Source organism: Heteronotia binoei, chromosome 2 (genome assembly GCF_032191835.1).
Source record: "Heteronotia binoei isolate CCM8104 ecotype False Entrance Well chromosome 2, APGP_CSIRO_Hbin_v1, whole genome shotgun sequence".
NCBI lineage: Eukaryota > Metazoa > Chordata > Lepidosauria > Squamata > Gekkonidae > Heteronotia > Heteronotia binoei.
This window is the reverse complement of record NC_083224.1, coordinates 30,467,281-30,489,651: the sequence shown is the minus strand read 5'-3', so window position 1 is coordinate 30,489,651 and position 22,371 is coordinate 30,467,281. Positions and strand designations below refer to the sequence as shown.

The window sequence follows — 22,371 nt, the reverse complement described above, 5'->3', positions numbered from 1 at the left end:
TGAGGGTGGAGCCTGTGGTGGGCAGGGGTCTCAGCAGGGTGTAGTGCCGCAGAGTTCACCCTCTCAAACAGCCATTTTCTGCAGGGGAACTGATTTCTGTCACCTGGAGATCAGCTGTCTACCAGGAACTCTCCAGGCCCCAGCTGGAGGTTAGTAACCTTAGGTAGAGTGTTTGGCGAGCCAGTTTGGTGTTAAGTGCGCAGTGCCAGTGGTTAAATGCGAAGACTCTTATCTGGGAGAACCGGGTTTGATTCCCCACTCCTCCACTTGCACCTGCTGGAATGGCCTTGGGTTAGCCATAGCTCTGGCAGAGGTTGACCTTGAAAGGGCAGCTGCTGTGAGAGCCCTCTCAGCCCCACCCACCTCACAGGGTGTCTGTTGTGGATAGAAAGATAAAGGAGATTGTGAGCTGCTCTGAGACTCTGAGATTCGGAGTGGAGGGCGGGATATAAATCCAATATCTTCTTCTTTTATAAGAGCTCAGGAAGCACTCAGGGCTGGCCCTGCCACTAGGTAAACTAGGTGATTGCCTAGGGTGCTGGCCTTCTGAGGGTACCAAATTGGCCACTCTCCCCATGTGACTCGGTGATGTTATCAGTGCAGGGGAAAGTCAGCCTTGCCTAGAATGCCAGACAGTCTAGGGCTAGCACTGGAAGCACCACCTTTGTGTTTGTAGGAGGCACCCATTTGCAAGCAGCTGCCCCCACCATAGGAATGTGTTGGGCTTAGAACTACCTCACATTTTGCAATTCACCCCAGCCAAAATAACAACTGTTTTGTGGTTGGCTATGCCCCCTGGCAGCCATTTTTCAGATGTACCAACTAACCATTCTCAAATTAGTCACAATAACTTATGTGCTGTTTTGTTTGCGGCTTCTCTCTTCCATGCTCGAAAGAAACGGGACAGGGGTCTTTATTGCGCCTGTGGCCACTTTTGGAATTTGAAGAACATGCCTATGACTTGCCAAAAGGTCATGTGGAGAATCAGACTCAGGTAGAAATTGCCAGGAGTATTTTGGGTCCAATTTAAACACCCCAAGTCTATTGTCTCAGAGACTCTTAATCTACACTTACTATAAGGTACAGATTTCCAAGATGCCTCCAATCTGGTTCAGACAGACTTTTATGTATTAGTATACCTCCCTGAAATGAACCTATAAGCAAAATCCTATGAAAAATGTCCTGGGAGTAAGTCCCATTGAATTGAGTTAGATTCTGAACGGACATGCTTAAAATGACGCTGCATGTCTTACTAACAGAATGAGAGAAGAGGTTCTCAACAACAGATCCTTTGATAGGAACAGAAAAACTAAAAGTTTTGATATCTTTCAGTAAAGGGAACTACCCAGAAATATTTAGGATAGACGCATTAGTGCAGGGGTGTCAAACTCATGAGGGCCAGATCTGACATCAATGAGACCTTGTCGGACCAGGCCATGTGTGTGCCTATTTACGATTAGGTAGCAGAGATATAAATTTTACAAAGGACACAGACAAACACAATTAAAGATATATATTTTTTAAAAAAAATTAAAATAAAACATGCTTAAAACGTTAGCACTTGTTGGTCATTAAGGTGCTTTCTTTGTATTTCTCCCAAGGGATCCAGGGAACAGGGCAAAGGAAGCTCTGGTTCTTTCCTTCCTTCCCCAGGGGATGAGGAGGGGGAGGAGCCTCAATCAATAGAAGGAAGAGAGGCTTGGCTCAGTTGCTCTGCTGTGCAACTGAAAGAGCCCACTATAGCAGGCAAAGCAAGCTCTCCCTCCCCCCCTTCCTTCCCAAAGGAGGAGCTTCAGCTAGGGTTGCCACGTCCAATTTAAGAAATATCTGGGAATCTGGGGGTGGAGCCAGGAGACATTAGGGGTGGAGCCAAGATCAATTGAACTCCAAAGGGAGTGCTGGCCATCACATTTAAAGGGACGGCACACCTTTTCAATGCCTTCCTTCCATAGGAAATAATGAAGGATAGGGGCACCTTCTTTTGGGACTCGTAGACTTGGACCCCCTGGTCTAATCTTTTTGAAACTTGGGTGTATTTTGGGGAGAGGCACTAGATGCTGTACTGAAAATTTGGTGCCTCTACCTCAAAAAACAGCCCCCCCCCCCCCCCCGGAGCCCTAGATACCCGCGGATCAATTCTCCATTATTTTCTATGGGAATAAATCTCCCTAGGAAATAATAGAGTTCCCAGCAGACATTTCCCTCCCCTCCCCCCGCTTTCTGACGACCCTGAAACGGGGGGGGGGGGGCTCCAAACCGGGGGATCCCCTGCCCCCACCTGGGGATTGGCAACCCTAGCCTCAGCCAATGGAAAAAGCAAGAGGCTTTGCACTGTAGCTCCTGTGCAATTGAGCAAGCTTGGCAAAGCAAGCTGCGATGCAGAAGGAAGCAAGAGAGATGGAGAAGGAAGAAGATGACAGCCACTTGTTTGGGGGCCTGATAGGAGTCCTCTGGGGGCTTGATTTGGGCCCCAGGCCACATGTTTGACACCCCTGCATTACTGGGCGAATCATTCAGAAGCGCTTTCTTGCTAGGATAATCACCAGCAACCTGTAGATAGAGGGGTTTTTTTTTTAATATAATGGTTAATGTTACCCAACTGGTTTATTCAGAAAGAGTAATTGTCCCATATTTCATCATCCTGCCTACACTCACTTCCCCCCCTCAATGCCATAAATAGATCTGAAACAGTTTCTGCAAATGATCATGACCCCCATTTGTTTGTGCACTTTGCCATGTGTGATTCATTCTTGACTACTGGCAGCTTTTTGGAATTACTAAAAGATAACTAGAAGACAGACAGACCAATAAATGAATCATGCTTTCCATAAAGCTGTACCTTGGGGCTTCTGCAGACACAAGTCACAAAGTGAAAGATGTGGGGAGAGGACAAAGGAATTATTCATTCTCTTTGTACAATGTCATAAAAAGTTAATTCATAAGGATGGACTAGAGCAAGGGTGGCCAAACTTGCTTCAAGTAAGAGCCACACAGAATAAACATCAGATGTTTGAGAGCCGCAAGACTTGAACGTCAGATGTTTGAGAGCTGCAAGGAAGGCAAGCAAATAGATGGGGGGAAGAGGGGAGGGAGAGAGAGGTGGAAAGAAAGCAACTTAAATGCATTATCCGAGCCATGGCTGGCTTGGCTTGGAGAAGTGATTTAGAGACAAATGCCTTCTCCATGCTGGCTGATGGGGTGGCGGAAGCTTCAAGAGCCACACAATATGTGTGAAAGAGCCACATGTGGCTCCTGAGCCACAGTTTGGCCACCCCTGGACTAGAGATTCCTTAGGAGGAGTCCCTTGGAAATGGAAAGTTGAATGAGTTTTAAACTCACAACCAGGAAAACAGAAGCAATCCCAAATTAGCGTATTTTTCAACATGAAACCGATTATCCAGCTGCTAAACAGAAGCTCCATATGCTAGAAGTCTCCTCCTGAAGACTGAGGTCTATTTAAATAACGTAACGCCATCAACGTACAATAAATACTTCTGTTTGCTGTGGAAGTTCTAAGTATTTGTCCTCCAAGTGCAGCGCTTCTCTTCTGTCCCACACTTCACTTTGCAACACAAAGTGATGGAGCTGAATGTCTGAATGGGCCACATGGATAACACTAGGTCCAATTCATTAAGATCTCTATCTGTTGAAGAGACAGCGTGATTTGGTAATAGACACTCCTTGCTTTTTGGTTGTCTGTTTTAAGCACTCACCACTTAGACTTTCACCAATGAAAAATAACATATATTGGATGTGCATACTGGCCCTCACAGAAGTCCAGGAAATAGGGTTGCCAGGTAACCTGCTATAGTGGGCAACCTCCCGCCCACGCTCCCATTACTTCTCCATGGAACAGTAAAATGAGCAGGGGCAAAACTCACCACGAGTGTTGATCTGACATTACTTCGTCTTTTGAAACTGAATGTGACATCACAGTGTTATACAACACTACGGATTTCCCAAATCTCTATGATAAAAACCACAGAGATTTGGGAAATTCATAGAGCGTCACACAATGCCATGAGGCCACTTCCCAGTTCCGAAACCAGAAATTGTGCCATGACATCATGAATGCCGAATGAGAAATCTCTGGCCTCATTTTGCTGGCAGCCCTACCAAGGAGGAGTTCTGGGTCACGTCCAGCTTTTGAAGGCCCCAAGCATAATGAATATAGTGAAACATAACGCATATAAGTCGTGAAAATTATCATATGTCAAAAAATTAAGTGTTTAAATGTGAGACTAACACCCCTTGAAGAGCCCTCCTGATTCCCCCCCTTCAAAACTAGCCCTCTCTGCATTATAGGGTTGCCAAGTCCCTTCGCCGCTGCGGTACCACAGAGTTTTACTGCTAATCCTAGAACATCCCCAGTGCACAGGACGGCACATCACACAATGACAGGGCTCTTGGGGTGGGGATCCCCTCCCCAGTGGCCTGCTCTGTGTCAGTGGGTTGGACCTAGGGTTGCCAATCCCCAGGTGGGGGCAGGGGATCCCCCGGGTTGGAGCCCCTCCCCCCGCTTCAGGGTCATCAGAAAGCGGGGGGAGGGGAGGGAAATGTCTGCTGGGAACTCTATTATTCCCTATAGGGATTTATTCCCATAGAAAATAATGGAGAATTGATACGTGGGTATCTGGGGCTCTGGGGGGGGCTGTTTTTTGAGGTAGAGGCACTGAATTTTCAATACAGCATCTAGTGCCTCTCCCAAAATATCCCCCAAGTTTAAAAACGATTGGACCAGAGGGTCCAATTCTATGAGCCCCAAAAGAAGGTGCACCTATCCTTCATTATTTCCTATGGAAGGAAGACATTGAAAAGGTGTGCCGTCCCTTTCAATGTGATGGCCAGAACTCCCTTTGGAGTTCAATTATGCTTGTCACAGCCTTGATCCACCCCTAATGTCTCCTGGCTCCACCCCCAAAGTCTCCTGGCTCCATCCCCAAAGTCCCCAGATATTTCTTAAATTGGACTTGGCAGCTCTAGTTGGACCCCCCCAAACTAGGGGATACCCTGCCTCTGGCAGGAGCCTGGCAGGCCTACCAACTTAGCTAAGAACTACTTAATGCACTTCCTGTGCAGTCCCCAATGCCTACAGACCCTTCAAGAAGGCTCTGCTTTCTCTGTCTTGCAACTGAAGTCATTAGTGTAAGAAGTAAAGAGAAGCGCACAGCCATGTAAGCAACTTTAAAAATAATCCCTGTGGAAAGGGGAATTATCAATAAATACTTTCCATTAATACTTCTGTTTCACAGGAGAGAAACCCTCACTAACTAATATCATAAGTCTGAACTACAGCAATATCGGCAGACATTAAGATAACCCCACAGAATGAGATTCTGAAGCTCTGGGACCCGATGCTGTTAAGTATTTCACAAATAAGCACCATTAGTAGAAAACAGAACCAATTATTTAAATTAATTTAAAAAACAAAACAAAAAAACCCCTCACACTGCGAAGAAGTTGTTTGAACTTTAAACATTAACAGGATCTGAATCCAAAAGACTCGGCCAAAAATATTTTCCTCATAGTCGTCAAAGAACTCAGTTACAGAGACAAATAGCTGCCATAATGCTAAGCCTGGCAAATAGCAAGCAGTAGTGTCAGAAGCTGTACAGAGTTTCAGTTCAACAATTGCAATTTTATTTCGCATGAACACATGAACCAGCCTTCTATGGAATCAGGGTGCATTTACGCTACACTAAGTAATGCATTTGGCAACCGGATTTGTACTGTGTAAGAATGGCAAAAAATGTAGTTGCAAAATGCATTATTTAGTGTAGTGTGAATGCACTCTCAGACCCTTGGTCCATCAAAGTCAATATTGTCTACTCAGACTGGCAGCAGCTCTCCCAACTCTTGAGGCCTTTCACACCTTTCACTCCCTGATCTTTTGAATTGGAGATGCTGCACATTGAACCTGGAACCTTGTGCAATTCAAGATGCTCTGCCCTTAGCCACTGCCCCTCCCCTATTTCCTTCATTTATACTTCGTCTTTCTCCTCAATAGGGCCACCAAAGCAGCCTATTTCTTTCCTCTCTCTTCCATTTTATCCTCACGACAGCCGTATGATTGAAGTTTGGCTGAGAGTACTTGACTGGTCCAAAGTCACTTAGAGAGCTTTCATGGTGGAGTGGGAGTTCAAGACCATTGAGGGGGAACTTCCATGTTCAGAGGCAGTCAGCCTTTGAATCTCAGAGCCAGAAGGCAACATCAGAGAAGGTTTCAGCTTCTATGCCTGGTTGTTGGCCCTCTAGAGCAGGGATGGCCAAACTTGCTTAATATACGAGCCACATAGAATACATGTCAGATGTTTGAGAGGTGCAAGACATGAACATCAAATGTTTGAGAGCTACAGAATGGGAAGGAAGGAAGGTGGGGAGGAAGTGAGAGGTGGAAAGAAAGCAACTTTAACTTTGAATACATTTTTCAAGCTGCCTGCTGGCTTGGAGAAGTGATTTAAAGAGACAAATGTCTTCTCCAAGCTGGTGGGGTCTTTGAGAGCCGCACAATATGTGTAAAAGAGCCACATGTGGCTCCTGGGAACTTTCATCCTGAGGTCACTTGGTGTGGCCCTCAGGGATTGCTGGACCGAACTGAGCCATGTGGCAGCCTCCCTGGGGCCTGGCTGGCCAGTGAGGATCGTGGGGCCCAGCTGTGCTGTGCAGCAGCCTTCCCAGGGCCAGGCAGGGATCACAGGGCCCAGATGTATTGTGTGGCAGCCTCCCTGGGGCCTGGCCGGCCGGCCAGAATTGCTGCAGGGCCTGGAAAAGTTACTGTTACAGTTCAGTTTGCACGTGATTATCCCAGATGGTGTAGCCTAATATGCTAATGAGTGTGTGACCTAATATGCTAATATTAGGGGATGTGGTCTAATATGCTACCGAGTTCCTGCTGGACTTTTTCTACAAAAAAAGCCCTGGACCTATGCATTTGCCTAGGGTGGCGGGCCCATGTGTGTGCACCAGATTAGGCTCTCCCCACATGACTTCAAATAGAAAAACAATTATTTGCATTAATTTTGCTGGCCTTTTCCCTCAGCGGAGAACTGTTTTTAACGTTGATAATTTTTAATGGCCCATGAATGATGTTATAAATATCCATATCGCCCTTGGCAGAAAAAAGGTTCCCCACCCCTGCTGTAGAGGTTGGCCACTGTGTATGCCAAGACACTGGACTAGATGGGACATTCGTCTGATCCGGCAGGGCTCCAATGTTCTTAAACCTGGATGTTGGAGATCCTACAGTCTAACCACTACACTGCAGTGGCTGTTACTGGCAGTTCCTTGTACACCCTAGAGATCTGTTTTTGAGGTCATTAATTCATAGGGTTGCCATAAGTTGGAAGTGACTTGACGATGCTTCACAAGCACATTATTTTATAATCAGACATTCAGAAAAGCTTTTAGCAGAGCTATAAGTACTACTTCACACATTTCCACAGCTGCAAGACATGGGAATCTCACTGGAGTGTTAATTCCTAAAGACTGAAGAGCTGCCTCATTTCTTGTAAGAATCCCTTTCAGCCACATAAGCCTCAGTTCACATGTACACACACGTACACTAACGGCTGTTCTTGCACGATTCCACGCTTGTCTCGTAGCTGCATAAGTGAAAAGGCATCTGGGTCCAAGGATGCACCCAAGTGTATGAAGGTACTGCTTGCATTATTTCACCTGGAATGACTGTTTTGAACATCATTGGATCAAGGGTGACTGTGCCAACATACTGGCATATAGCACAACATCAGGACACTGATCAACAAAGTAAAATCGCAGTCATCTCATAGAATCCAACTGAAAGTCCTCAAAGGCAGTGTAACAATAGCCGTGTGATTGAGGCCAAAGTCACCCAGAGAGCTTTCATGCCAATCTTGGGAGGCAATCCTAGGATTAGACAATAACGATCCCATAAAATTATCTGTGGGACTCTCCATATCAGCTCCGGAGATAGACCCCATGTCAAAATGAAGCACATGTTTACCAGCCTTCAATTAGCGCTGGGAGTTCTGGAATTACAAGTAGTTTTAAAGGTTGCCAGGTCCAACTCAAGCAATATCTGGGGGTGGAGACAGGAGACTTTGGGGGTGGAGCCAGGAGAAAGGTTGTGACAAGAATGATTGAACTCCAAAGGGAGTTCTAGTCATCACATTTAAAGGGACCACATTTAAAGGAGGAAGGACTCTATGGGAATATGCTCCCACCCCTCCCCAAACTCCATCCTCCTCATGCTCCATCCTCAAGTTGAAACTTTCTGAAGACCCAAAGGGGTAAACTTCATCCAGAAAAGCACTAACAGACAGAACAATGAACACAGAAAAATAACACTACCATTACCAGCACCAGGTAGTGGATTACTAGCCCAAACTTGGATAGCCAAGGCTACCCCAATCTTGTCAGATCTCAGAAATTACGCAGGATCAGCTCTGGCTAACATTTGGAGAACATCAAGAACACCAGGGCCACGATGCAAAGCCAGGCAATGGCAAACCACTTCTGAAAGTCTGTTGCCTTGAAAACCCCTATGGGGTTGCCATAAATCAGCTCTGACTTGGCAGCATCTATCATCAGTGGATAACTACATTTGAGGTGTCCAAAAGCTGCATGGTGATGAGGAGGGGTGGAATTCTAGCAGGAGTGCCTTTGCATATTAGGCCACACACCCCTGATGTAGCCAATCCTTCAAGAGCTTACAAAAAAGAACCCTGTAAGCTCTTGGAGAATTGGGTACATCAGGGGTGTGTGGCCTAATATGTAAAGGAGTTCCTGCTAGAATTCCACCCCTGGTGATGAGCCAGAAAACTTCAGTTCCAGGCTAGATCTGTGACTGATTCTAGAAGGCAAACATTTCATTGTTGGGTTAACTTTTTGTGACAGCCTTTCCTTAATACTGAGACTTGGGGGAAGAGTATATGGATTTCCATTAGCCTGCCAACTGGTAACATATCGCAGAGCACTCATAGCCATGTGGGGAGCCAGTCATCTGTAGCAACCACCCACATTTATTTATTTAAAATTTATATCTCACAGTCATCACCACCATTGCTTTCAACATGGGAATTTCCCCTCCCCCTCATTAAACCAACAGTGTTTTAAAAATCACAAAAGGATCAATGGGAAGAACAAGTGGATTTTTTAAGGTGTGTCAAGTCACAGCCAGTGTACAGTGACTATGTAAAGCTTTCAAGACAAGAGACATTCAGAGGTGGTTTGCTGTTGTCTGCATCTATCAGGTGACCTTGTCCTTTCCTGGTGGTCTCCCACCCAAGTACTAACCAGGGCTGACCCTGCTTGGTATTCTGAGATCTGAGGAGATCCTGGAACATCCAGGTCAAGACAATAAGAACATGACCAGCACAAAGACCATGAGAACATCAACAATTAGAAGCTATTTTTAATGTTTGTGATGCTTTTTTTTTTACCGTTTAAAACATTTTTTAAACCTGTAGCCTACCACTAAATAGAAAATAAGCTAGAAAGTACTAACACAAAAAACCCCCAGATGTGACAAAGACAACCCACCATCAATATCAAAGTCCAGAACAGTAAATAAAAAGCCTGTGAAAATAAAGACATTTTTGTCTGGTTCCTGAATGGCTGCATGCTGGGCACCTGGCAAATGTCAGAGTTCCATAATATGGGTGCCACAAAGCCCTGTAATTTATCCCCTTTACCCCTGAAAGAGAAGGTAGTATGGTTGCCAGCTCCAAATTGGGAAATATCTGGATATTTGGGGGATGAAGTGTGAGGAAGGGAAGGTTTGGGGAGGGGAGGAATTTCAACTGGGCATAATGCCATAGAATCCAACTGCCAAAGCAGCCATTTTTTCCACACGAACTGATCTCTGTTGCCTATAAATTGGTTGTAATAGTGAGAGATCTTCAGCTGCCACCTGGAGGTTGGCAAACCTAGAGGGTAGGCAGAATAGCGCTTTGGATGCTGGTCCAAGCCTACAGATTGAGCTACTTACTCTCATTTAAACCTAATATCTGGTCCTACATCTCTGTTTTCTTTAATTTCCAATACGTGGCAGAGTACAGTTCTGGCTATGAACTCCCTGCTTAGTTACACGTACACTGGAATGTTTTCACTGGATAAAATGGCCATCTGTATTCACCACTGGAGGCTTCCAACCCATTCCTCACACATAAGACCTTAAGCATCTGGACCTGCCCTGTCGTCCACCTTTCTCAGTAACTGGTTTTCTAGTGGTGACTCCATCTAGATAATTTTAAACAGGGACAGACTTGAAATGAGTTAGCCTAAAGAACAAATCATGTTGATTGTTCTGTCAGTTTTGCTGGAATCACACCATCCCGCCAACTGAAGATTAGTTTAGCCATTTGCAACTTTAAGACATTGGCACAGACGTTCATAACACAGGCCTTGGCTTCACATGAAGTCATCTTTTGACATCTTTGTGTTGTGAATCTCTGCTATGGAATTCAGTTTTCACCCTGTTGTAGTCTGGGCAAACCCTTACAGATCTCAGTGGAGTCGGAACTGCAAACAGCCAAAGGTATTCAAAGACTTCTTTAGTGCATGTGTAAGCCCATTCTAGGAATGCTTCTAGACACATATGTATCAAGGGGACGCTTAATGTATACCACTCCCTCTAAAAAGCACTCTGGGCCTATTCACCTAGTCAGATCCCTCAGGTTAATAACCCCTTAACTTCCCACTTCCTGCTAATCAAAACAGCAAGTAGGCAGGCAATAAGAACAAAGCCATAAACGCCGCTTGAGGTCTTGAGGAAGAAATTAATATTTCACTGCAGAAAAAGTTACCGGTGTGAACTCTTGCAACGGTGCCAGATCAGTTACCCAAGATAATATGAAGTACAATGGAATAATCTATACACAATCCTGTGGTATACAGCTGGGGCCAAGACCTTTAAACCTGAACACCTTGGGTCGGAAACACAATAATTTTTTTTTTAATTCAATTTAAAGCATCTCCTGATCCTGCAAACAAATAGGGAAGTAACAGATCCCATGTCACACATTTTATCTGGCACCTTAAAGCCATTCACATTACACTTCAAGCGTACACCCAATATCAGAGTCGCCAACTCTGGCTTGGGAATCTGGAAGCAGTGGCGAGAGAAGGTGGAGTCTGAAGAAGAAGATATTGGATTTATATCCCGCCCTCCACTCAGAGCGGCTCACAATCTCCTTTATCTTCCTCCCCCACAACAAACACCCTGTGAGGTGAGTGGGGCTGGAGAGGGCTCTCACAGCAGATGCCCTTTCAAGGACAACCTCTGCCAGAGCTATGGCTAACCCAAGGCCATTCCAGCAGATGCAAGTGGAGGAGTGGGGAATCAAACGCAGTTCTCCTAGATAAGAGTCCACACACTTAACCACTACACCAAATTGGCTCTCGGGACCTCAGCAAGGATGCAATGTCAGTCTAGGACTTCCTTTTCTCCTGGATTCTATGATATACCATAGAGTCCACCTTCCAAAGCTGCCATTTTTTTCCAGGGGAACTGATCTCTGCAGTCCTGAGTCCAGCTGAAATTCTGGGAGAATTCCAGACCCCATCTGGTTGTGTTGCAGGTCAAGTCACAGCCCTGCCCACCTGAACCCCGCTGTGGTGCCAAAAGAAGATGGGCTTACACATGTTCTCCTCCTCTCCCCTTGGCTCCTCTCCCATGCAACCTGGAACAGGAAGTCATCTTCCTTGCCCCTTTTACAGGCAGAGCTGAAACTGTACATGCCCTGTTGCTGCATTTTGGCTTTTGTGAGAGAAGGGAACATAGTCAATTTGGGATTAATGGGGACACATTTGTTTAAAAACAGAGAAGAGCACCTAGAATACAGGAAAGCAACAGGTTTGGGAGATAAGGTGGCTGAAGGAAAGGAGTAAAGATGGAGAATGCAGTGGAGGTAATGAGGGAGTAATCTTGGGTTTTTTGGCCACTGTGTGACACAGAGTGTTGGACTGGATGGGCCATTGGCCTGATCCAACATGGCTTCTCTTATGTTCTTAGGGGGAGGCTTTGAAGACATGTCAGAAGAGCTGTTTACTATGGGAGAAGGAAGACAGGAGGACTGGGGAAGCTAGCTGAGAGATGGAACAGGAAAGTGGGCCAGAGCAGGCAGTGGCTTAAAAAGCAGGAACCAGAGGGGAAAAAAACAATGGCTGGTAAAGAGAAGAAGAAGAAGAAGAAGAAGAAGAAGAAGAAGAAGAAGAAGAAGAAGAAGAAGAAGAAGAAGAAGAAGAAGAAGAAGAAGAAGAAGAAGAAGAAGAAGAAGAAGAAGAAGAAGAAGATATTGGATTTATATCCCGCCCTCCACTCCGAAGAGTCTCAGAGCGGCTCACAATCTCCTTTACCTTCCTCCCCCACAACAGACACCCTGTGAGGTGGGCGGGGCTGGAGAGGGCTCTCACAGCAGCTGCCCTTTCAAGGACAACCTCTGCCAGAGCTATGGCTGACCCAAGGCCATGCTAGCAGGTGCAAGTGGAGGAGTGGGGAATCAAACCCGGTTCTCCCAGATAAGAGTCCGCACACTTAACCACTACACCAAACTGGCTCTCCAAACTGGCTCACCAAACTGGGGCAGAAGGATGGAAGAGCCAAGGAAAAAGTAAGCTTGGCAGGGAGGGGGGTAGGCATGTGGTAGGGGGCAGAGACTGCAGGCCGTATGGTTGTTAGGCCTTTTGTCTAGACCATGACAGGGGAATTGTGCCAGTCGTGACTTCTATTGTTACTTCAACTTTGTGACCTAGCAACCCTCAAAGGGCCAGAAACCAGCGGCTGTGCAGGGACTAAATTTCACAGATTGACTTGAACCGACCTGCCGGTCTGATGTGGCAGAAAACTTCTATTATCACCTTTACTTTGGTATCTAACACCACAAAAGTCTTCTGCTAAATCATACACTAAAAAGCAAAAAACCAAAACCAAAAAAACCTTCCTTGAAATGACCCCAAAATATGTGAATTAAAGTCATTGTGTTGAATACAATTCATTTGTAACTTAGCAGCATCATGAAATTGGTCTTAATTTTCACCTACAATCACCACAGCAACATTTTTTTTAAAAAAAAGAGAGAGAAAGAATCCTCTATTATTCAGACATTAAGCATCTGGACATGCCAGTTGTCCAAGTTCACTATGGCAGCATCATACCAGGATAAGTACTATCCTCTGGTACCAATACTCAGTTTACCTGAACATGTCTGATATCTCCCATACTATTCAGATAATTTTATTTCTCTATCAGCAATGCTCAGGAAAAGCTACACCGTCAAAGAGTTCTCTAACACATTTCTTGTCCCTCTTACATGTAAACAGAATCAGGAGTAGTTACAGCTGCATTTCCCCCTTACTCTTTGAAAGCACTCTTAAAAGTAGAATGCTTAATACTCATTATGTATTTATTTATTATATTTGGTTTTTATACCGCCCATTCCCTAAGTAGTGCTCATTAGTGACTGTGAATACGGAACGAGGGAGGAAATAATTCAGATTCCCTAATCTGGAGTCACATAACGGAGTACAACCTAGCACATGGACACACACATACACATACTGACCTCCCTCCCCCGCTGTGGGAAACAGTGTCGCCGGACTGTGCCACTGTCCGAAAGCTACTCAGGTTCAGCAGCTACAAACAAACCCCATTGACAATATTGGACAGAACCAGTTTCTAGGAATCGTAGGGAACAAGAACTGCGTGAATGAAGGGACAGCAGCCCTTACTCGAGAGATGTCTGGCTGGCTGCTCGGTAAGCATCACAGTGAATGGTTGCCATGGCGGGTCAGAGTTCTCACCCAGTCTGTACAGTAGTCAACACTTTGAACTTGGAAAGGGAGGGGGGTGGGATAGAAAAGAAAGAACAGAGCCTTTTGGTAATCCTAACCCAGGAGTTCAGCATTGAAGCTGGGTGCCTTCTCTGCCTAAATGTATAGACGTTTGTTTGAAATAAAGTCTTCCCCACCCCCCACAAAAAAGTTTTTGCCTAAGGCTGATACTACTAAATAACTGATCATTCTTTATTTGAGCTGACTCCATAGCAAGCATAGATTAACAGGGTTTTTAATTTTTGGAGGGCAGCCGTGTTAGGACTCCCTAACAAGTCAAGTCCAGTAGCACCTTACTGACCAACAAGATTTTTGGAGTATAAATTTCCAAGAATCAAAGCTTTCTAATGAAGGCACCATTGACTGTCAAAAGTTTATACCTCCCAAAATCTTGCTGGTCTCTAAGGTGCTCCTGGGACTCAAATCTAGCTTTCCAAAGGTAAACATCGTTTAAAGTATAACATTTCTTTGCAGAATCTGACACCTTTCATAGCTCTCCAGAATTAGGTGAAGTTAATCTCTCCCCCAATATTAGACACTTTTGCTACTCATTAGGGGTAAGTATGCCAAAGACCATTCCATGGGGCTCAGGTAGTCTATAGTACACTTATACCTTGTCCCTCTTATATGTACACAGAAGTGGTTAAAAGTGAAGTCTCCTCCACACTTTGTAGGTACACTTAGAAGGGGAAATAGGGATCTTAATGCCTATTAGAGACTGTGAAATAGAAAACAGGGAGAGGAAATAATTAAGATGCAGAGGGTGACCACTATAACATGGTTTGAAGCAACTGAAGGTATCCTATCATTATTATCTCACTACCCATTTTTAAAAAGACTGACGCAGAGAGAAGGGAATACTGTACATCCCATTAGAAAGTGTTATATATATTTGTCTATAGGAGCCTGCTACTTCAGTCCCTAACGATTTCAGGGGAAACTCTAGCTCCAGGAAGACTTTATGTTTCTAAGGACTTGATCCGAGATGAGTGTTGACTTCAACGAGCTCTGGGCAGTCAGAAACAAGCACCACCAGGAACATAAGAATAAGTCTTTCTGCAAACTGAGGTGCAGCCCATTTTTATTTAATATAAGCCTCATTGATTTTAATACATGCATATGCTCAACCTTCACCAAAGTAATTCCTCTATCTTGTTCTCTGCCCAGTTTTACCATAGCATTTTGCCACAGATTTACCAAGAAGTGAAAGAAATCTTCCCAGTACTGACAATTCACATCTTGGAGAACAATTTGTTGAAACTGTATCTTGAAGTGCCAAGGAATCATTCGAAAGGGAACAAATTGTTCCAAGGAAGAAACTTTTGCTGTGCTGTCAAGACTCCTTCCTCCACAGGGAAGTCAAGAACACATTTCGACTATGGTGATTATTAAATAATGCTTTTATAATAATGTATCTAATGCTCAGAAAAAATAATCTCTTAATTCTGGAACGAGGAATGACTTTCGAGGCTGACTTAAAACACTTCACTTTCAAAGTCAATCAAGAGGGAAATTGGTTTCACCACACATTCTACGGAGTCAGCTCAAATCAGGGACGATCAGTTATTTAGTAATAACAACCTTAACAATTATCTGGCTTCACATTCTCAGAATGGAATGGCTATTTAAAAGGTATCTGGTTGCATCTGCACACAGAATCAAGGCTTAAATTAAACTGAAATGAGGTCAGATTTTGGCTGTCTGGATTCTGAAAGCAGCAAGAACAAAGTCAAATGGCTCTACAGTGAAGCCAGCCAGACAAACTCTCAAATGCTATTTGCTGCTGTTGAATATGTCCATGAAGATACCATATAGACAGAGAGCCAGATCATCTATCCACATGATGAGGCAGTATTCCATGGCCTCACATGCTTCCCTAGCTACCTGGTACCAAAGGGAAATTTTGCTTCATTGTAGATATGCCATATGAAGACTTCATTATATGACCATGGAAAATGCTTGCGGGCCATTTTAAGCTTCCTGAAAGCAACTGTGTTTCAAAATAAGCCCACCTGAATTCAGTGGGGCTTCCTTGAGGGCACACTTCCTTGAAATTACAGAGTTCAGTTTTGCCATTAAATGCCAATGAGAGCATGCAGAATTTAAAAATCAAGTCTCGCTTTTATCTACTTAAATATTCCTTTATGCATAGCATTGTAGAATTCCCAAACAAGTACATAGCTAGAAGATTAAGTTGACTCTTGGGTGGGGGGCTATTAAGGAAACAGGTACTTGCATGCAAACACTACATATGAATAAAGAACAGACAGGAAGGATTCGACCAACAGGAGACAGCACAAATGATCCCCCCCCCCCGCCCAAAAAAATGTTCTTACAGCAATTAAAGAAGCTATATAGAAATAAGATGGTCTCAACGCTCCCTGCCCTATTTTTCTTTTAGCATCAAGTCCTAATGCAAGAAGGCATGTTTTTTTTGAATGCATTGCTGCCGATGCTAACGTTGCTGGTCAAATCCCCTTGAGTATCACTTCGTCAGAAGAGAGAAATGAAGTCTGTTTGGAAGAGCAGACAAGTAAATTAACAGAACTGCCTCAGTGTCAGCCAAAACATCATTATGGCTGATTAGCCAAGAGGAAGAGACTGAAATAAAAGTGATGAATTTGAAAAGAGAACACACATATATGTATAGAAGAGCAAGAACATTTGGCAAGATATTACAGAGCAGGCAAAAGCCCCGGTGCACATTTTTGCAGCAATAAGACACTGTAAATAATCCAAAGACACAGCCAAAATGGTTTAAAGATCAGAGCTGAGATGCAGGAAGGGGGGGAGAGAGAAATCCACTTTAATTGTTGTGATATTTAGAGAGATAATCACATTTTCCCGTGGACATTGATTTTTAATTTGCAGATTTTAAGATGAAATAATCCGACACCTCCGTTCCCACCAGGAAGGAGGAGAAAGACACCCTCCAGCCATTAGAAGGAGAGAGGCCTGCTGTGTCTGGATGTCTAGTGGGGTTGTAGCCACTGCAAGGGCACCGACATGCTCAGAATTAATGAGGATGTGGCCATGTACAGCTTGTACCCTATGCACTGTTTCGGGATGTTTAAATAGCAGTCTGCCAGCATGCACAGAAAATGGAGGGGAGGGGAAGTAGGAGAAGCCAACAAATCAGCCAAAGTCATTACAGTAGCGCAAGTATTAAAAATATTACAGACTTTGGTATGCTACTTCCATATGTTAAAAGAGTTAGAAATGGGTTAGATCTGGGGCATATTATTATGGAGTCAAGGCAAAAACGGCAGCATTCTATGGCTTAATGCTTTTATGTTTCCCCCCACTCCACTGTGGGATATTTTACGAAGAGGCTAAAATATGCTTTCTCACCTACTGACTATCCTGCCCCATACACAATATTATTATTAATAATATTATTAATATATATATATTTTTTAAAAACACCCTTCTTCAAGGAAGTTTGATTAATGCTATTTCTGGAGACATCATGAGATCTAGGACAGTTACGTTTAAATTAGTTAGCTTAAAGAAAACTTTATAGACACACACAGTGGGGGCGGGAGGGGAAGATTGCAAGTTCTGTCTGACTTGGCTTTCCCCAAAGGCTAGACAGATCCGTAATCTACTTCTCAGGCCAAGAGATTGCTATTTATAGACACCAATTCTAGCTTGCTGGACGGAGCATTTGCATTCCCCGCAGACACACACTCACACACATACACCCCAGACTAGGGAAACGACTTAATTGCTAAACTGTTATCTTATTTCACCATGGCAGTGTGTCACAAAGCAATTTGCTAATGCCTCTCATACCCCCCCCCCTCATTTTCCTAAATGAAGGCAGCCACAGCTTAAATGTTTTGTAGTGTACAAAACTGGTGCAGAAAGCCACAAGATATAAGTAAAGCCCCGCTGGATCGGATCAAAACTCCATCTAGTCCAAACCTCCCCATCCAAAACGGCCTAGGCAGATTTCCTTTAGGAAACTGACAAGCAAGGGCATTTCTTTTGGGGGGGGGGCACAGCTTGCTCCCCGGCACAATCCCTTGAATTCAGACAGACTGCCTTAGAATATGGAGGTTCCATCTAGCGTCTCAGAGGGCAGAATTTGTCCACAGCCCCTTTACCTCACCCCCCATCCCGCCTAAAGGGATCTTGAGAAAGAGGCTATTGAATTAGAAAGGCTTGGGTGGGTTTGGAGACACTGGAAAGGGTTAAAGCGTTGCCGAGCCGAGGCGGGGGTGGTGAAGGAAGGGGCCCCCGACTTGCACGGGTCAGAGAGGGAAAGAGGAGATTGCAACGGGGCGGGCGAGCCGATTAAAAAGGCTGGCTAGGCTATTAGAACAGGAGCGAGACGGCGTCGTGGGTGAAAAAGGCTCCCGGGGTTGCTCGGGGATTCTCCAACCGAGCATGTGGCTTTAAATAGCCCGAGCAGGCTGTTTCCCCCGTCTGGCTTAGGAAACAGACAAAGCTCCCCCGGGACGATCCGACTCAGAGCCCGGGATCCCTCTGCCCTCGCTGGCCCCTTTACACCTCCTCGGTCCCGCCGCGCCTAGAGGGAGACCCCGGCCAAGGCACGGTCTGGTCTGCCTGCCTTCCAACGCACCCCCTCCCCTCTGGAGATGCAGGTCTCCAACGCCAGCGACACGCAGATCAATCAATACCAGCGACTCTCTCTCTCTCCCTCCTGCCCGGCAACTCTGGTTAAGCGTAACATTTGAACCATCGGGGAGGGGGAAGACACAGAGGTCCGAGCTGAAGTTCAAGAAAGCAACTTTAGAAAGCGGAGAGGGGAGAAGCAGAAAAACTCGCCTCCTTCTCCAAAAACGCTAAAACCGGATTTAAAAAAAAGAAAAGTGGGCGCTTTTTTCCTTTTTAGGGTGTTTTTAAAAGCCTCTTTCTTTCTTTTTAAAAACTTTTTAGCTTTGGGGCGGCCACATCAACATAACGCACCGAGTTGGGGTGGGAGGAGAAACGAGCTCAGATTCGAGAATCTTGGTGGAGAAAGGGGAGATCGCGATGCGGAGTCCAGCGAGACACAGTTCCCCCTCCACCACGGCCACCATCACCTCCTTTTCTCTCTTCTCCTCCCGCCCGTCTTTTAAAACCGTGCAATGAAACCAACGGCGAGTGTCCAAGCAAGGAAAGGACCAGGGTGCCCAGAGAGGCAAACTCCCGCAGGAAACAGTCAACGGAGCAGCCCCGTCGATCCCGAGAAACCGCCCCCCCCCCCGCCCATTAAAAACATACTTTTGGGGAAAACGGGGGTTGAAGGACCAAATGAAAGAAATCGAGCTACTTACTGATCTCCATACTCTGAAACAAAGACCGTTTGCAGTTGCATGTACAGGAGACATTCGGCTGGATGACTCCGGCGGTGCCGTTGAGACCCATCAAGTTATACATTTAAAAAAAAGCAGAAGAAACAAAGGGACGGGAAGACCCCAAAAGGTCTCCGGGCAGCATAACAGAAAGACGGGGTTCTCCTTAGAGCGGGCTACGGTGTAGGAAGGAGAAGGAAAGGGGGGGGGGGGGGCAGGAACTTAAAAATTAAAAAAAAAACTCTTAAAAATTAAAAAGCACCCTCCCTCCTAAAAAAAATTGCAAAAAAAGAGAGTAAGAAACACAAGAAAAGGACTCTCAGCTCTTCAGATCTGCTCCTTCCTCCCCCCCTCCCATTCCCCCCTCCAGATCTAGAAGTTCGCACAGAGCTGGGTTTGGAAGAGACGTCCCTACTTTGTTTCCGTCTCCCTCTCTCTCTCTCGCCTGCCCAGGCAAGATCTTAGTAACTTCCCCCCTCCCCTCCCCGCGCTGCTTTGCTCCTCATTCAAGTCCAAGGAGATTCAGTTTCATACGCGAGAGCAAGGAGGCTGAAGCAGACAGACGGGGTGACGTCAGCGCTAGACTGGAACTGCCCTTTCCAGCGGGGAGGGGGGGAGGAGGAGAAAGAAATCTATAAGAGAAGCGGGGAGGCGGGGGGGGGGAGAGGAAAGAGAAGCGGGGAGGGAAGGACTGCCCCGCCGTCCAATCGCGGGTGAGACAGCCTTTGGCCACGCCCATCCCGGCCTCCTAACCCCGCCTAGTCGTCCCTCTTAAAGACAAAGAGGCCCAGGAGTTTGGCTTCTTTGCAAAGCGAAAGGGCTGCCCGGGACTGAAAAACCGGTGCGAGGCTTCGAGGCACCAACAGAGGGAGATTGCTCCTTGTTGGCAAGCCTGAAACCTTCGTCCTTTATGCAAACGGACAAGGTCTCCGTTTGGGATCTAAGGGGGGGGGAGGAGGATGATAATAAATTGAATATTAATAATTGTTATTATTTTAAATGGCCCTGTTTAAGTCGCTCTGAGTGTGCTTCGGAGTTAACCAAGCGAATGCATTCGGCGAGAGGAAGCAGTTTGGAGACTGGAGTTGGGGAAGGGAAAGGTGGCGGGGGGCTGCGAGGTGAACGGGGCCATTTGCCCGGTCGATCTCCGCTGGCGGTAAATATGAAAGGGGGGAAGGTGTGCTCAAGGAAAAGCAAGACGCGAGCGATCTGGGTGTGCCAACCTAGCATATGTGTAGATTTCGGGGGGTGGGGAGAGAGATAGAGAGAGGTGGCAAGAGAGCTCTAGCATTAGCGAGCAGCCCCCCTGCGGATCCAGTTGCAGATGCAGCTCTTAGTGTCTTAAACCCGGCTCTCGGCCCCAGAGGCCCCTCCGATTCGCTTGAAGGGACATCCTTTAATTGATTGAAGGGATTGACTGACAGCCTTGGTTTATGTATTTATTTTTATATCTGTCAAGCCAAACAGCTCCAAAGAACCTAAGAAGGGGGCGAGTCAGAATACGCATCCAGCACTCCGTTTCCAACTAAACCAGGGGTTTTGAACTCATTTGTTATGTGGACGGGATCTGACATAAATGAGACCTTGTTGGGCCGGGCCATGTTGGATTGGGCCAAGCCATGTCGGGCCAGGCCATGTGTGTACCTATTTAAGATTAGGTAGCAGAGAGATAAATCTTATAAAGGAAACAAACACAATTAAATATATATATTTAAAAAACTTAAAACATGCTTAAAACGTTAGCACTCGGTTTTAAAGGTGCTTTCTTTGTATTTCTCCCATGGGATCCAGGGAACTGGGCAACGGAAGCTGTGGCTGTTTCCTTCCTTCCCCAGGGAACTGGAGGGGAGCCTCAGCCAGTAGAAGGAGGAGAGGCTCAGTAGCTCTGCTGTGCAATTGAGCAAGCCTTGCAAAGCAAGCTGTTATGCAGAAGGAAACAAGAGAGAGGGAGAAGGAAGCAGATGACAGCCAGTTGCTCGGAGGGGGGCTGATAGGAGTCCTCTGGGTGCCTGATTCTGCCCCCAGACCACATGTTTGACACCCCTGAACTTTTTTAGCTTTTCCAGAAGCTAAAAAAGATGTTGGTCGTTTCTTAGCCACGTTGACTACTACAGGTGTAAGGATACACAGCCTCTGAGTGTGGAGACTGTTTCTCTTGGGAGATGATGGTGTCTAAAACCCATTCCAAGTGCCTTAGTCGTAAGCCACTGTGGTTGTGTCAGGAATACAACCAACAAGTCGGGGGACATCTCATTTTAGGGATGCCAGCCTCCAGGTGGGACCTGGGGTTCCCCTGGAATTATAGCTCATTTCTAGACTACAGAGATCAGTTCCCTTGGAGAAAACTGATAGACTCTAGTCTATGGCATTGTACCCAATCCTTCTGCAATCCCTCTCCTCCCCTACATCTCCAGTAATTTCTCAACCTGGATCTGGCAACCATACAGTGGCTCAGTGGTAGAGCATCTGCTTGGTAAGCAGAAGGTCCCAGGTTCAATCCCTGGCATCACCAACTAAAAAGGGTCAAGGCAAAATAGGTATGAAAAACCTCAGCTTGAGACCCTGCTGCCAGTCTGAGTAGACAATACTGACTTTCATGGGCCAAGGGTCTGATTCAGTATAAGGCAGCTTCATATGTTCATCGCCTACCGGTGGTCAGTTGGGACCTGGCTATCCTATGTTTTGCTCTGCCACTAGGGTTGCCAGGTCCGACTCAAGAAATAGCTGGGGACTTTGGGGGTGGAGCCAGGAGACTTTGGGGGTGGAGCCAGGACCAAGAGTGTGACAAGCACAACTGAGCTCCAAAGGGAGTTCTGGCCATCACATTTAAAGAGACCACACACCTTTTAAATGCCTTCCCTCCATTGGAAATAATGAAGGATAGGGGCACCTTCTTTTGGGTCCAATCTTTTTGAAACTTGGGGGGTGTTTTGAGGAGAGGCACAAGATGCTATGCTGAAAATTTGGTGCCTCTACCTCAAAAAAACAGGCACCCCAGATACCCACGATCAATTCTCCATTATACCCTAAGGGAATCGGTTTCCATAGGGAATAATGGAGTGCCCAGCAGACATTCCCCCTCGCCCCGCTTTCTGATGACCCTGAAGTAGGGGGAGGGCCTCCAAACTGGGGGATCCCCTGCCCCTACCTGGGGATTGTGCAACCCAAAATAGAGAATCACAGCATAAATAGGCAGGGGAAACAAAGCAACATATTACTGTGATTACCAGCCTCAAAAAATCAAACAAAGAAAGTAAAT

General features: G+C 45.8%; 1 protein-coding gene across 2 annotated transcripts in view; it reads right to left on the bottom strand.

The window, feature by feature from the left end:
- Positions 1–19,722, bottom strand: part of PMEPA1 (prostate transmembrane protein, androgen induced 1) — a 101,072-nt gene extending 81,350 nt beyond the window's left edge. The window contains exon 1 of one of the 2 annotated variants that reach the window (XM_060230743.1): positions 19,095–19,722. In XM_060230743.1, the coding sequence (XP_060086726.1) occupies positions 19,095–19,197 (103 nt within the window). In that variant the 5' untranslated portion in view covers positions 19,198–19,722. The remainder of the gene's footprint in view (positions 1–19,094) is intronic. The other variant, XM_060230742.1, reaches the window with a different exon arrangement.
- Between the last annotated feature and the right edge of the window lie 2,649 nt (positions 19,723–22,371).